This window comes from Bos indicus x Bos taurus, chromosome 9 (genome assembly GCF_003369695.1).
Source record: "Bos indicus x Bos taurus breed Angus x Brahman F1 hybrid chromosome 9, Bos_hybrid_MaternalHap_v2.0, whole genome shotgun sequence".
Taxonomy (NCBI): Eukaryota; Metazoa; Chordata; class Mammalia; order Artiodactyla; family Bovidae; genus Bos; species Bos indicus x Bos taurus.
The window spans coordinates 75,015,102-75,027,764 of record NC_040084.1 but is presented as its reverse complement, the minus strand read 5'-3'; the positions used below and the strand labels follow the sequence as shown (position 1 = coordinate 75,027,764).

The 12,663-nt window shown below is 39.1% G+C and overlaps 1 protein-coding gene across 1 annotated transcript in view; it reads left to right on the top strand.

Moving 5' to 3' along the window:
* IL20RA (interleukin 20 receptor subunit alpha) overlaps positions 1 to 12,663 on the top strand; it is a 33,147-nt gene that overhangs the window by 13,607 nt on the left and 6,877 nt on the right. Inside the window, exons 2-5 of the mRNA XM_027551673.1 lie at positions 4,686 to 4,821; positions 9,810 to 9,988; positions 11,342 to 11,517; positions 12,090 to 12,234. Coding sequence (XP_027407474.1) covers positions 4,686 to 4,821; positions 9,810 to 9,988; positions 11,342 to 11,517; positions 12,090 to 12,234 — 636 coding nt within the window. The remainder of the gene's footprint in view (positions 1 to 4,685; positions 4,822 to 9,809; positions 9,989 to 11,341; positions 11,518 to 12,089; positions 12,235 to 12,663) is intronic.

Genomic DNA, 12,663 nt, shown 5'->3' with positions numbered 1-12,663 from the left:
AATGACTTATCTCAGTTGGAACATTTATTCAGGAGTGTTTTCTTTATGTTTTTCCAAACTGGAAACAAATAGTACCTACGACTTTGTAAAGATGAAAACACCACGAGGAAATACTGGTTATCGATTGTGCTTTTTTTTTAATGTGCTATTTCTCCCCCTCAGAAACAAGTACTAATTCTATTTTCCATCATTCTTTTGCATCATCAAAAAGGCTGCTCCTGCTGCTGCTGCTGCTAAGTCGCTTCAGTCGTATCCGACTCTGTGAGACCCCAGAGACGGCAGCCCACCAGGCTCCCCCGTCCCTGGGATTCTCCAGGCAAGAACACTGGAGTGGGTTGCCATTTCCTTCTCCAATGCAGGAAAGGAAAAGTGAAAGTGAAGTCGCTCAGTCGTGTCCGACTCCTAGCAACCCCATGGACTGCAGCCTACTAGGCTCCTTCATCCATGGGATTTTCCAAGCAAGAGTACTGGAGTGGGTTGCCATTGCCTTCTCCTCAAAAGGGCAAATATTCCTGAATAAATCCTCATCTGTTGATGTAGCTTACACCCGATAAGACTCTCATAGCTCTGATTCATCACAGATTCCTGTTGTTTCTGCATTGAAAATAGAGCTCCAAGCTGTTGCCACCCCACTTTCCATATCCACAGCAGCGTCTTGGTGCCAGCTCAGCCATCCTCACTAGGGTTGCTACAGTTGTGGTCTCACCCGTTTCTCCAGGTCTATTCTTGCCCTCATTCAATCTTTTCTCCTCTCAATAGTGAAGTAATCCGTTTGAGATACAAATAGGCTCTTGACTTCCCCTGCCTAAAAGGCATCAGTGCTTTTCTGCTGTATTTCAATTATATCCCAACTTCCTGTCCAGTGTTTACAAAGACAGGGGCAGCGGTGGAGGATCTAGCCCCTTTGAACTTCAATCGCAACATGGCCAGTAGCCTTCACTTTTTCCAGCCACACTGACCTTTTGACTGTTCCAAGGGCACGGTATTTTTGGATTGGCATTTCCCCACTTCTGGAGTCTGCCTGGAGCACTGCCCTCCCACCTCACAGCTGACTCTTAAGCCCCTATCTAAGTAGGTTCTGTGACCCACTACTCCAACCTTATTCTCTTCCATAGCTGGGTCACCACGTGCTTGTCTGATTTTTGACTTGTCAATGGTGTCTCTCTTCCCACTAGTCTGGGATCTCCACAAGGGCAGAAACATACCTGCTTATTCATCATTATGTATCCACATGGTGGCAGCTGTATTAGTTTCCCGGAGCTGCCATGACAAAGTACCATGAACTGGACAGCTTAAAACAACAGAAATGTATTCTCTCACAGTTCTGAAAGCTACAAATATGAAACCAAGGGGCTGGCAGTGCCATGCCCCTCTAAAGCTTCTGAGAGAAGCTCCTTCTTCACTTTGCCTAGCTTCTGGTAGTAGCCAGGCTTCTTGACTTACAGATGTATCACTCTAATCTTCCATCTTCAAGTGGTGTATCCCTGTCTTCAGATTTTTTGTTGTTGTTGTTATTTTAGGGCTGTCCCTGGGGGTCATGCTTTGATTTATTGACTAGAGGATATCCAAAACTGATATCTTTTCTGCCTAGGAAATCTAAAAGATAATGTCAATCCAAATGAATCTAAAGGACTAAAAGCTAGGATATTCTTCCCCCAGAAATAGTGTACCAAACAGCAACATCCATTTTAAAATGTATTTCTATTAAAGGTGTTTACTACTCTGAATCCTTATTAGTGTATTTAATGGATTGGCTTAAAAGTTCATGATAAGATGTTGTGGAAGACACCAAATGAACTTTTTGGCCAACTCAATATAATGTTTTTTACAGAGCATTTATATTTTTTAAAAAATTCAACAAATTGTTGCTGTAACCCTCACTTGTAATTAAAAGTCTAAGAAGTTTTCATTCTTCTCGTTGGTTTTTAAAATTTTTTCATAAAGATGAAATGAAACTACTAAATAGAACATTTTTCAAGATTGTGACTGCAGTAGTCCTTTATAACATCATGGAAATGAAGGGAACCATTTTTTTCCTTCCTCCATTTAACTTGTGTTTTAAGTGATTAATTTCTCTAAGTTTTAGACTCTTTGTTGTATTAGCTATCTAGTGCTGTGTAACAAGCTACCTCAAAACTTAGCAGCTTAAAGCAACAAATATTATCTCTCAGTTTCTGTGGGTCAGGAGTCCAGTAATGGCTTATCTGGTGGTTCTGGCTCAGGGTCTTTCACAAGAGTATAGTCAAGAGTATATATGAGAGTACAGATGGCTGAGGCTGTAGTCATCTGAAAGCCTGACTGGGACTGGAGGATCCACTTCTAAGCTCACTAATGTGCCTTTTTTTTTAAATATAAATTTATTTATTTTAATTGGAGGTTAATTACTTTACAGTATTGGTTTTGCCATACATCAACATGAATCTGCCACAGGTGTACACGTGTCCCCCATCCTGAACCCCCCTCCCTCCACCCACCCATACCCTCCCTCTGGGTTGTCCCAGTGCACCAGCCCCAAGCAACCAGTATCATGCATAGAACTAGGACTGGTGATTCGTTTCATATATGATATTATACATGTTTCAATGCAATTCTCCCAAATCATCCCACCCTCTCCCTCTCCCACAGAGTCCAAAAGACTGTTCTATACATCTGTGTCTCTTTTGCTGTCTCGCATATAGGGTTATCATTACCATCTTTCTAAATTCCATATATATGTGTTAGTATACTGTATTGGTGTTTTTCTTTCTGGCTTACTTCACTCTGTATAATAGGCTCCAGTTTCATCCACCTCATTAGAACTGATTCAAATGTATTCTTTTTAATGGCTGAGCAATACTCCATTGTGTATATGTACCACAGCTTTCTTATCCATTCATCTGCTGATGGACATCTAGGTTGCTTCCATGTCCTGGCTATTATAAACAGTGCTTCGATGAACATTGGGGTACACGTGTCTCTTTCAATTCTGATTTCCTCAGTGTGTATGCCCAGCAGTGGGATTGCTGGATCATAAGGCAGTTCTATTTCCAGTTTTTAAAGGAATCTCCACACTGTTCTCCATAGTGGCTGTACTAGTTTGCATTCCCACCAACAGTGTAAGAGGGATCCCTTTTCTCCACACCCTCTCCAGCATTTATTGCTTGTAGACTTTTGGATCGCAGCCATTCTGACTGGCATGAAATGGTACCTCATAGTGGTTTTGATTTGCATTTCTCTGATAATGAGTGATATGGAGCATCTTTTCATGTGTTTGTGGCAAGAAACTTCATTCAATTCTTCAACATATCTTGGAGGCCTGTTACTTGCCACAAGGTCCTCTGTGGAGAACTGTTCACAAAAAGACAACTGACCTTTCCTAGAGTAAATAATCCAAAAGAGAGAAGGCAAGATGCCAGCCACAGTATCTTTTATAACCTAATATTGGAAATGATGTACTCTCACTTCTGTCATACTCTATTGGTTACATAGACCAACCCAGCTACAGTGTGAGAGGGGAATATGCAGGCTGTGAATGCCAGGAAGAGGGGATTACTGAAGGTCATCTTGGAGACTGGCCACCAAAATTGTGGCAATACACATGATTTATCCATAATGTAAACTTGCAAAGAGGTTCACAACATTTATAATGAAATATGTTTTATTTTCAAAAAATAGAATGGTATGGTGAGAAAAGTGTTTAGTGTTTTGATATTGTTGTCACATTATTAATTCTCTGTATTTAACCAATTATTACTTTTATTTAAACTATTAAAGTATTTATTTTTTAATCATTTTTCTACAGTAGATTTCTAGAAATTAATCCTTTAGGATACAGAGTTTGTAACATTTTGATAATTGATATAGCATTTTAAGCTTCCCTGGTGGCTCAGTCAGTAAAGAATCTGCCTGCTATGCAGGAGACCTGGGTTTGATCCTTGGTTCAGGAAGTTCCTCTGGAAAAGGAAATGGCAACACACTCCAGTATTCTTGCCTGGAAAATCCCCTGGACAGAGGAGCCTGGCAGGCTACAGTCCATGAGGTCACAAAGAGTCAGACACAGCTGAGCAAATAAACCACCACTTAGCAGTTCTAGAGGATCACTTAAACAGTTACAAAACTCTAATCAAAATTTCTGTTGCATCGTTGAACATTAATGACTGACAACACATTTCAGGGGGTAATTTATTTCAGAAAAGCAAGGTGGTTTAAAACAATCATTTTATTATTTCTCACGGTTTGATGATTAACTAGGACTCAGCTGGATGGTTCTTCTGCTGGCCTCTCTCAAAGCCTCTCACGCAGCTTTAGTCTGAGGCAAATGGGGCTACAGTGTCCACAGTGGCTTCATTCTGGCTCCTTGGCTGGAAAGCTGGGCTCAGCTGGGACGCTAGGACAGCTGGACATCTCCCTTGTCATATGGCCTCTCGACATGGTTTGTCCAGCAGAGTAGCCCACATTTTACATTGCAGTTCAGGGCTTTCAAACGAGCAAAAGTGAAAGCTCACAGGCCTTGTTAAGGCTCAGTCTCAGAATCACTTCTGTTGGTTAAAGAGGGTCATGAAGTCAGGTCGGGCTGGAAGGAAATTCACAGAGCACAAGTACTGGAAGGTACTGCTTCTTGGGGTCTGTATCTAGAGACCAGCCACCACAGGTTAGGTCTTCCTTTCTCTCCACTAACCCTCAATTCCTCTCTGCTCCTTTTTCAGTTCCCTGTGTCTCTGGTGATCTGCCTAAACCTACAAATGTCGCCTTCATATCCATAAACATGAAGAATATCCTACAGTGGAACCCCCCAGAGGGCTTACAAGGCATGGAAGTTAGTTACACTGTGCAGTATTTCATGTAAGTCTATTCTTTTCCTTCAGTTTATTTATAAAAGCAAGACTTAGAATCCTATGCAAAGATTAACAAACCATCTATTCTATTAAATGAGTGTTTGAAGAAAAAGAGAGATTTTAGATATTTCCTGTTAAATTATCTTGTTATGTTTTGTTAGATTACATTAGACAATAATTTCTTCATGTAAACAGAGTGTTGAGTGCTTAGGCAAGAGAGGAAATATTTAAATGAAGAAAAGAAGTTGATCAAATGTTATTCTGTGGCTGAGCAAACAAGGAGATCCATCACCTCTGAAACATGTAAACTTATTAGAATTACAGGGTATTTTTAAGTGAAACAGTACAGAATTCTGTACAACTCATGGTTTTTATTAAAGATAGTAATGAATGGACATTTCCACTTTTCACCTCTCCCTCAAAACTCATGAAAAACAAGAAAGAATGCAAAATGATGAGCGAATGTGGGGTAGATTGTCACTCCCATACCCATTTACATAGTATTTAATAAAGAACTGCTCCCTTCAAAGAGTAATTGTCCCAAAGATCCAGCAGCCTATCCCTAATTACTGAAAGGGAGAAAGAAAAAAAAATGAGCATAAGTTAAAAGTTCCTGAAAGCTTTCTTGTGGAAATAGAAAGAAAATTCAGACAAGTAATTGTCTGTAGTTTGAGTCTATAAACAACATGGTCTCTAATGGTAAATGTCAAAGAAGAGATAAACAGTCAAAAAGAAGATTCTAAGACTCCAAGAGGAAGAACTTTTTTTAAAAGCAAGATGGCAGAACTTAGGAAGAAGATAGAAAATAAAAATGTTTTATGGAGATGAAAAATCTATTATAGCTGATAGCAATAATTGAACAGGTAATAATAACTGTCTGGAATTGCATATTGTAAATGCAAGCTCTGACTAGGAAAATTTAATAAAAATAATAGGAAGACATCCTGGTGAAGTTATTGAACTTTGAGAAAATGACATGATTTATAACCATCATAGTAAAAGCAATGATTTCTATCTGCAACACTCAGCTGATGGCAGTGATACATCTTCTGAGGGAAATATAGTTGTGACCTAAGACTCCTACCAAGTTCAACAAATGTATTTTCAAGCAGGTGGAACTTGGGATATCGCTCCACTGAAACTTTCTTGCAGAGGGTTTGGAAGGGAAACACTAACTAAAGAGGATCTCCAACTGAAAGAGATAAAATGAACCTAAAGAACCTTAATAATGACAAGATTATGGCAAAAAAGATGAGTAGCATGCATTGAAACCACCTAAATGTAGAACTAAGACTAAACAGTAATGAGAAATGTGGTTACAGAACTTTCTTTGAATGTTTGGACTTAATAATATAGCAAATCATAAGGTGGGGAAAGACTGTACGTGTACTGACTTTTATAGCACCAAGGTATTATATGTGATCCAAAATGAAAATGTTATCATTTGAATAACTAAACTTTCAATATCTTTCATATATGATTTTCTTAATTTAAACTATCTTATTAAAAGATATTAAGAACAAATATCTTGTGGTGATGAAACATTTGAACTGCAGTGATTCATTTCAGTTTAATTTCTTTCTCATTAAAGTTCAAATCAAATTAAATTTACTATTTTTATTAAAATCATAAGTATGGCATAATCGAGTTTTTGTCTATGTATTCAATTATTGAATCCTTCTTCTGGATACATATAAGCACAGTGAGATGTACAGAATCACACATACCAAATGCTTTGGGGTAATGGGCTTCAGGGTAATTTATTTATCTCTCCATTATACTTTTTTCATTGTGTGAGTTTAAAAAATGTACCATATTTACAAATAAAAACAATAATGTTGTTTTTGTCTTTGAAAAAAAATATTCTGACCATTAAAGGTAGTAGAAGACTTTGGCTGCTATTCACAATGACCTCATTTATCTGGAACCTCATGCTCATTGCCATTGAGTTTCTCAGGAACCAGTATTTTAGGGAAGAGGCATCACTCTGTCAAGAGAAATGGCTCATGAGTGTGCCCTTGCCTCGTTTTCCAATAGGTGGAGCAAGGAGCTTGCTCTTTTCTTCATGTGTTTGTGTGATTCAGAAAAGGATTTTTTAAAAAAGAGAGTCATCACTGCTCTGAGAGCAGATAATTTAGATTATTTGCATTTCAAAAAAGAATATTTGAAAATAAACTTTCCATTTTGGAGTTCTTACAGCCCCTGTACATGTGGATGGTGGGCAGGAATACAGGGCTGTGTGTGTCACCAACAGATTCCATGCTCGGTTCCGAAGGCAAACAGTCCTGGGTTCACAGACAGGCTGTGGACCTGGCTGGTTATAGATTATATGTTTTTACTTTTGAGTGAAGCTTGTTTCCAAGTAAGAGATGAAATTTTAGCAAAAGTTTAAACTATATCTACGCGAGGAATTTAATGCAGAAAATATAGTGTAGCATTAAAAGCACAAATTTTAGCCTCAGAGAAAGCGGTTCAAATCCGCTATGCCTGTTCCTAGTCAGACTAACTTGAGCAGCTCCATTAACATCACTGAGCCTCGATTTCCTCATCTGTAAAATGGGATGAATACAATGGTACCCACCTCCAAGGGTTATTATGACAATTAAATGAGATAAAGCTTTCATATCCTAAGCACGCATCATGCTTAACGGCACTTGATAAATGTTTCCTGCTGTTACCAGAAAGCAGTCGGAGACCACCTAGAGCCCCACATGACTTTTGGGCATGGATAAACATCATTGGTGTAGCATTTATTGTGGGATTCATGTCTATCAGCTTGTCAAACTTACAAAGCATTATATCCAGAACTTGGTCAAGAGTATTTCTCCTTCAACACCTATCATGGGATGCTGCACTGGCCTTGGCAGAGTCAGGAAGTTTGAGGAGAAAGGGTCACATAGGCGATGGCAGTATTTTTCTAGCCACTAGTCAAGACCTGTTGGTGAGCCATGAAATCAATTTTGAGGGACATAACTAGCATGCCAAGGTTTAGGATGGTGTGGAGGGGATTAGAGTAATAAAATAACTGAGTGCCTGGCATGTAGTAAAGTTGTATGATCTTATAAAACCTTTGTTTTAGTATATGAGATATATGTATGAACTGTGTCACAGTGTGAAATGTATTTCTTTCTGTGGCTCACCATCACAGAAGGTGACAAAAGTGTGCAAGCCCCTTGGCATGGTGATTACTTGAATTGTAGAAATTGGTCAACAAACTCTTATTTCTTTTTATCTTTTTCAAGATTTTTTTTTATGTGAACCGTTTTTGAAGTCTTTATTGATTTTTTACAATATTGCTTCTGTCTTATGTTTTGGCTTTTTGGCCAAAGCATGTGGGATCTTAGTTCCCCAACCAGGGATCAGACTCACACTCCTTGGATTGGAAGGCAAAGTGTTAAGCACTGGACGGCCAGTAATGTCCCTAGATCTAACTACATTTTTAGTGTTTTCTGGTAACTATGGTACTTAGGAAACAGGAGATGTTTACTTTCAGGACTCTGTTGCCATATTCTGAAAAGGGAAGATACCCTTAGGCTTTGGCAACACTTGATAAAGTTGGCAATTTCTCCTCCTCAACACATAGTCTTCCCTTGACTTTTGTGATGTCTGTTTTTCTTTTTCCTTCTCCCTCTTTAGCTGCTATTTCTGAGGATACTTTGTATCTCAGCTTTAAATGTTGATGCTCCTGAAAGTTTATCCTAGGCTTTTCTTTGTCTCCATGGATAATTTCATTCATGCCCGTGCCTTCAATGAGCAGCTTTATGTCACTGATTTCAAAATCCCTACCTCCCACGCACACCTTTCTGCTGAGCTCCAGCTCCTTCCGGGCACCTGCATTCAGATACCTTTCACACATATCTTAAGCTCAACGTGTCAAAAACTGAACTCGTCTTTCCTTCCTCCCCGTCCCCCACTCCCCATTTCTCAAACCCACTCTTCCACATTCCTGATCTGGAAAATGTTACCACCATTCTACCTATCTATCCTGGACAGAAAGAGATGTAATGCTTAACACCTTCTTTTCCATCATCTTTTATGTGCACTCAGTCACCAAGTCTTGTCTCCTAATATTTCTTACTTTTGCCCTGTCGTTCATTCCACTGTCACCATACTTGTACAATCCACCTACATATTCCGCCGGGACCACTGCAGCATTCTCTTCAACTGTTCCCCAGTCTGACACTCATGACCGATCACGTTCTCTCCGCTACCACTAGAGTTAATAGCTCGACACACGTAATAGCCCAACATGCCTGCTTTAATCCTTTCAGTAGCCTCTCTTGCAACCCTGTCTCTTACACTTGGCTCATCCCATGTCTCTTAAACTCTTAATACCTCAGTTTCTCCCACCTGAAAAGTGCTAGAAATATCCCCCCTACCTATTTGCTGTGTTATGTTTTTGATAAAGGAGAGGAAAAATCTATATAAACAACCTAGTCTGTATCATCATTATCACTATGATCATCGAAAATGCAGATTTGGAAATGAACTCCAACCTAGTGAATTTTCCCTAGAACCCTTGAAGGCAAGTATATTTTTAAATTTTATGAAAATGTCAAGAAGAATTTCTAAGAAAAAAAGTAATTTTTCTTAAAACATCCCATCCAAAACAAACAAACAAAAAATATCCATCAAACTGACCTTGGTATGCATGTGGGCTGTAAACTTACATAGAAAAATTGATCACACAATCTGTAAAATGTATACTGTAGCCCAAGAATAATAATAAAATACATGCTTTCAAATGTACTATCCACATTATAATTCACAGAAAGGAAAGATGATTACAGAAACTCTGACTCATGCTCCTGACAGCTAATGAAAAAAATTGCTAGCAGCAAAAGTAGATTCTTTTTTATCTCAGTGACAGGCACTTTTGTTGCTTTGAAGAGAAGGTCTTAAGTTCCATTCAGTTTTATATAATGACTGTTTTTGTTTCCTATTGTAAAGCATGGAGAGCACCTCATTGTTGATTCACAGTTTTCTTCTCAGCAGATATGGGCAAAAGAAATGGCTGAATAAATCTGAATGCAGAAATATCAGTAGGACCTACTGTGACCTCTCTGCTGAAACTTCTGACTATGAACATCAATATTATGCTAAAGTTAAGGCCATGTGGGGAACAAATTGTTCCAAATGGGCAGAAACTGGACGATTCTATCCTTTCTTAGAAAGTAAGTAGCTCAGTCGTGTATTAAATAAAGTATCAAGTTCATCTGACCTAATGTAACAATCTCTGCCTCATACATAGCCTCCTCCAAATCCCAGTGCTCTGCTTGGCTCTCTTCTGCGCTCTGTCCATTAGGTGGAGTGACCGGCCCAATACTGGGTACTTCACCTTACTGTATCTCAGAGCCTCATCTTCAGAAAAAAAGGTTTGACCAAGTGTCTCTCAAATTGCTCCCCGATCCAGAATTGACACTAGAGGCCAAACTGTCAAATTTTGATTTTGTTTTATTGCTCAATTGAGACTGTATAGTTTCAGGAACAACTGACAGATTTATCTTAATGTTGCGGTTTTAGAAACTATTTGACTATTTTAGTCGCCCACAGGGTGACTAAAGATTGTTTTCAGGAGGGAGGTTCAAGAGGGAGGGATATATGTGTACCTATGGCTGATTCACATTGTTGTACAGCAGAAACTAACACAACATGGTAAAGCAATTATCCTCTAATTAAAAATAAGTTTAACAAAAGACTGTTCTGATCACCAAACTAAGTCTCTGCTTGTTATAAACTCGATAGAGTGATGACGTAATTTCTAGGTATAAATCAGAATGAGGCAACATCTTCCTGGTATTTGCTTTTTAAATTTTTCCATCCCCAATCTAAGACTGATTCGGCCATAGAGGACCCACTCAGAGCTGCCAGGATGACATTTACAAGTGCTCCCTGAGTTCTGGAGCTGGCACCTTTCCCTTGCTGCCCTTCTAGATCAGAAGTCAGCAAACCAGAGCCTCAGACTAAATACAGCACCCTACTCGTTTCTATTTTTCTACAGGACAAGAATGGTGTTTACATTTATATAAATAATAGTTGCAACAGAGATCACATGGCCTGCAAAGCCTCAAATACGACCTGTACCTTTGTGATAAAAGTTGCTAATCTCTGTTCTAGATCATTCTCCCAAGGTTACATCCCCAAAGGTCTTTAGCAGTGCTTCATTTCTCCACTGCTGATCTTTACAAACACATCAAATCTGATTAATGTTATTTATCACATTATAATGTCAGGTCATAGTAGTGTTGCAAATACGTTTAATTGTATTTACCACCCTCTAGTAGTGTTTATCTAAGTAACTAGGAACGGCATGTGACTAAGTAAATCAGCTGCTTTAACACTGTATCAGAGTCTGTGACTTGATTATTTCAAAATTTGGTATAACTTGGGTCTAGGTGAGCATTCTGAGGCACTTCAAATAAGAAGATGGGGTTTAGAGCTTTGATCCCAGTAGAATTATACTGTAGCTTCATCCAAGGTGTTTTCTACATCTGAACATGATAATTCCCTCTCCCCTCCCCTTTAAGCACAAATTGGCCCACCAGAGGTTGCTTTGACTACTGATGAGAAATCCATTTCTATTGTTCTGACGGCTCCAAAGAAGTGGAAGAAAAATCCAGAAGAAAGCTCTATTTCCATGCAACAAATATACTCTAATCTGAAGTATAATGTGTCTATATATAATACTAAATCCAATAGAACGGTAAGCCTGAAATGGAATGGGGACCTGTAATCTGTGTCACTTTCTGAAGCTAATGCTGGAACATGCAGCCCTGATTCTAAAATTCCCAGCATGTGAATCTGGGAAAGTGTGTTACTCAAAAGTGATGCCTTGCAGGATACAGATGAAGGTGATGCATAGAAATTTAAAGAGCTACCTTCAGATTTTCCTTACAGAAAGTATCTGCTATGATGTTGTTGCTATCATGTAGAGCAATTGTCCACCTCACTTTGATGGAGAGTTTCTGCTTGCTTAACATCTGCCAGTCACTCTCCGAGAAAAGAAAAAAATATTAGGAAGAACACAGGACAAAGCTGAATAAGAAATCCCTCCTATGTCATTATTTAGAATTGTTCCCACAATTTGTTCAGTTCCTGACCACATCCTGCCAAGCTTAAGGGAAAAGTTATTTTAAAGCTGTTACTAAAAAGAAAACTCATAGTGATAGTGAAGGACTTACTGGTACCTCCATCTTTTATCTCTTTCTGTCATTGTTTGTCTGGGGGTTGCTGGAAATTTTTGGCTCTAACTGTGTTTGCAATTCCCTATCCTAGTGGTCCCAGTGTGTGACAAACCACACTCTGGTGTTCAGCTGGCTGGAGCCGGGCACTCTGTACTGTGTACTCGTGGAGTCCTTTGTCCCAGGCCCTCCTCGCCTCACTCACCCTTCTGAGAGGCAGTGTGTCAGTACTCTAGAAGGTAAGCTTTGAAAATCTCATCTGATCTAAGGAAGGAAATCTGGTAAAACTAGAAGGAAGTATGGCAGTATAGACAAGGTTTTGACAAATCCATGTCTACCAGAAACAGGCTGAAGCGAAGGCAGAAACAACCATCCCCAGACAGCCTGGGACTCTGCCTCTGAACTTGACTCACAGTGTTTTCACGTCCTGGGGAATTCTCAGTACAGGTCCTGGCATCCACTGCCAATATCACTCTGCCTTGCAGAAATAGAATTATAGGAATTTTTACTCACATGGTCTTTCTTCTTTAAATCTATAATCACTCTGATCAGTAGAAGTCCTTTGGGTCTTAAAGAACATCAGATGATGTTATTCCTAGAAACAGACAGTACCCTAAAAACACTTTAAGATAGTGTTTGGCTTCTCCTCCAGAATACAAATTAGAGAC